The following is a 3,721-nucleotide window of genomic DNA, read 5'->3' on the forward strand; positions in this document are numbered from 1 at the left end:
GCAGTTGGTCTAGTGTAAGTATAGAGAAGATTGCTAATTAAATCCGCCTACAACTTTGAAGATTACCTATCAGATCTCTAATCTGGCGTCAATAAATAAAAAAAAAAATAATGTTTCCCTCCTGGTTTGGAAGTGGAAGCCAGTGAACGAGTCAAGGTCTGGGTTCACTTTAATAATTGGCTTTGTCAATAAAAAAACAAAACGAATAAAAGGATATACAGCTAGCCTAGTTATAGCAGACCGTTTTTTTCCTTTTGCACATGGGGATGAAAGGTCCCATTAAACTATTAAAATAGGTAGATAATAATAGACATACAGGGAAGGGAATATGAACTTTTTGCACATATTTCATTACCTTAGGCAAACTAAAAGAGGGTGCTTGGTCTTAACAATTTTAAGGGAAAGCAGTTAGCTTTTCTCCTCTTTTATTGCAACGACTTTCCTTCCATCTGCTGATTATTACATATAGCATCATCATGAAAGCATTCCCTCTTTCTATCAATATGTCAGAATGCTGCTGGTAACGGCTTGCCTTCAAGAAATGCATTGAACAACACAAGTGATCTCTCTGGTTGTGAAAATGGAGCTGTGTGAGAAGCTCCTCTAATGGTGGCAAAGGATAGGATATCACCATACACTTCTGTCCATCCACCAACCTGGAAAAATCAAATGAACATGATAAGTATGAGAAAAAATTTCTCATGGAATTAAGTGATTGAAGAAATCAAATGAAACCCAACTGGGAAATTCAGAAAATATTTGGAAGTTATTCCATTTATAACCAATAGACTGACCTGTTTTTGTGAAATCCAAACTCTATAAGCCACAGTAGTGTTTAGTCCCAATTCATTTCCCAATCCTTGGACCAATGACCGGCTCCCTATAAATGGTATTACAGAATCCTGATCTCCACTGTGATTGATTGAGATGAAATATATAATTAGCTCTTGGCAAACATTTAATTATGTCATCGAGTGTGAGTGAAATCATCAATGTTAATCCTTGGTTAGAAAATGAAAACAAAAGCACTCACTAATTCAAAGTATTCTAAGGAGTGTTTTTGTATTTCCTCCCAAAAGACTTTTGGCTTATCTCATGCTAGCTAAACTAGCAGTACTGGATAGAATATTGATGAAACTGATAACGAGAATCAATGTAAGTATGAAATCAAGCCTGAGAACTTACCTGTAAACCATGACCCGAATCCCAGATCTGATTAGTGAGCTCAGGGTAGGAATTGTTGATGCCTCTAAATTAAGCATCTGATAGTGAAGAACCCTAGAAAGAACAGATTTTAGAAAACATTTAACTTATAACAATTAAATGAATTAAAGCATCAAATGAGATTGTAAACAGCTTTTCATTTAAATCTATTCTGCTTTGTGCACATATAAGGGAGGAGATACATACTCACTGCAAGGACTCCAACTGGTGACACCCACAAGGCGGGCATGGAGAGCCTCTTTTACGTCGTTCCGGTTTAAATAGTTCTGTGCTTCATCTTGGACACAGACATCTAGTTTACCATCATATTGCTGCAAGATCAAATAGCCAGAGTCAAAATGGGAAAGGAAACAGAGTAATAAACAATGTTAAACGAATATTTCAAGGAAAAAATTTATAGGGTTAACCTCACCGGGCGAGTAAGAGCCTTCGACTGTGACTGAAGGGAAGATAAACAGACATCAAGTGTGACATCATATGAGTCAATGTATCTACTGGTTTCTCTGTTGGCCTGGCTTGCCACTGCCTCACAATCAAGGGAAACAATACCTCTAAAAGACTCACTCGCTAATCGAGAGCTGTTACAAACTGTAGTCAGGGCTACATATGTTGAGTCTGATATCAACCCATGTGACCAGGAAAATAGATCCTCTGAATTGAAGTCAGTTACATATTCCAAAAGAGGATTACCCAACTGAAATGGAGAGAGAATCCTACTATTCAGCTCAAGCAATATCATTGGGGAAAGATAATAAAGATAGTATTAACCATGTAAGTAAATTATCTAAGTTTTTAACTCACAGCTATGCCTTTCAGATTGAACAATTTTTCCTTCTTGTTGAACTGAACAATGAGAAGGGCGAGTTGTGGAACATAATGACCTGGTGATAGAAATAAATTGAAAAGGTTATCTCCACTATTACTTGGTTTGATCACAAGAAAAGTGATTATATAAACAGTACCAGCATAGCTTTCTCCAGTGATGAAGAAATCTCTGCCCTTATATTCCGGAAACTTGACAAACCAGCGCCGTAGGAACATAAGATTGTCTTCGGCTTAATAACACAAAGAAAACAATATCTTAGAAGCTTTAAGATGCATAGATATAACATGAAATCTCACAACAAACAGTAACATGTCCAGACAGAAATGGGATTTCATGCCTTTAGCTCAACAAAAATTCCAAAACTCATTAGATCTTCCATGGATCAACTGGTTGGAGGAAATTTCATTAATTTATAAATTTTTTCATAAAGAAGTTTTGTATAAGATTTGACAGAAGATGAAATGTACCAGTCATCTTGTCATCCACCATTGTATAGTAGGAAGCATTGGTAGAATAAGAGAAGCCAACCCCTGCTGGTGTCTCTAAGTATAACATGTTTGCTTCTGTACATAAATCAAAGTAAGAGAAAATCAATTCAATTCTTTAGTTTGGTTCTTCTTCTGCCTATAAACTAAATCAACACAGACACCCGAAACAGAAAGAATGAATTTTTGAGACCTCGGTTCCAGCTATATTGATTTCTTTCTCCGCTTGGTCTAAAAGGTCCATGCTCAGAAAATGCCCCTAAACCAACAGAAGAACAACCAGGCCCTGAAACAAAATCAAACCCAGAAAATATTGATCATGATTTCACACTTAATTTTCAAATTTTTGACATCCAGATGATCAAGTGAACAGGGAAAGGGAAGCTCCATCCTACCTCCATTCAACCAAAGAACCACAGGCTTTGAAGCTGGCTCTGTTTCTGCCTCAACAAAGTAATAGAATAGAGCTCTCTCTTGCTTTTCATCCACAGTAATGTATCCTGAGAACTGCTGGAAGCTGACCTTCGGTTGCCCTGGCAATTCATTGATTTTGTCCGCCTTTGAGTCTAGGATCTCAGCTGATGTACATAGTTGCAGGAAAACTGCAACAATTGCTGCAATGGTTACCGATGAAAGGAAATTCATGATTTCAGACTTTTTTCAGTATCCAAACACACTCTCAAAGGAAGAGAGACAGAGAGACACACTGTGATACTTTTCTTTGCTTGGAACATTGCATTTTGAAGGATTAGGATTATCGAATGACTGAGAGAAGGCACACGCGTGTGTTTTTTCACTTTCACTCTTCCTGCATTCCTGGCGTCATTCTTCACTTTGTTGACTTGTAATTTGTTCCCATTCTAATGGCCCATGATTGATTGTAGGCAAGGCCCAAGCCCAAGGCCCACACCATGTCCATAAGACGCCATACAAAGCCACTATTTTGGAATATCTAGTAAGGGGCATGTTTTGAGGAATCAGTAGGGGATCGGGAAGTCGAACGATTCAAATCGGTTGACTCCGATTTCGATTAATTCCCAGTTATAGAGCGGTGCTGCGGAGCGGGCATGAGAGATCTAGAGCGGCCAATTTTATCAAAATTTGAATTTAAATTGAAGCATGTGTGGTGAACATCAGAGATCACCCGCATGATGGATCCTGCTTGGAGTTTTTTTTTCCATTGTGA

The 3,721-nt window shown here is 37.9% G+C and overlaps 1 protein-coding gene across 2 annotated transcripts; it reads right to left on the reverse strand.

Annotated features, from left to right (window-relative positions):
- Nucleotides 1–323: 323 nt before the first annotated feature.
- LOC122063655 (serine carboxypeptidase-like 45) lies at nt 324–3,310 on the reverse strand. 2 transcript variants are annotated; one of them, XM_042627351.1, is made up of 10 exons: nt 2,931–3,308; nt 2,729–2,821; nt 2,518–2,613; nt 2,187–2,279; nt 2,026–2,105; nt 1,637–1,918; nt 1,411–1,535; nt 1,186–1,278; nt 795–912; nt 324–656 (listed from the first exon to the last, which is right to left on the reverse strand). In XM_042627351.1, exons 1-10 carry the CDS (start codon nt 3,178–3,180, stop codon nt 507–509), a joined length of 1,380 nt encoding a protein of 459 aa, XP_042483285.1. In that variant the 5' UTR covers nt 3,181–3,308; the 3' UTR covers nt 324–506. The 2 variants fall into 2 exon arrangements, with proteins under 2 accessions (XP_042483285.1, XP_042483286.1); XM_042627352.1 differs by lacking the exon at nt 1,637–1,918 and having other exon boundaries at nt 2,931–3,310.
- Between the last annotated feature and the right edge of the window lie 411 nt (nt 3,311–3,721).

This window comes from Macadamia integrifolia, unplaced genomic scaffold (assembly GCF_013358625.1).
Source record: "Macadamia integrifolia cultivar HAES 741 unplaced genomic scaffold, SCU_Mint_v3 scaffold1409, whole genome shotgun sequence".
Taxonomy (NCBI): domain Eukaryota; kingdom Viridiplantae; phylum Streptophyta; class Magnoliopsida; order Proteales; family Proteaceae; genus Macadamia; species Macadamia integrifolia.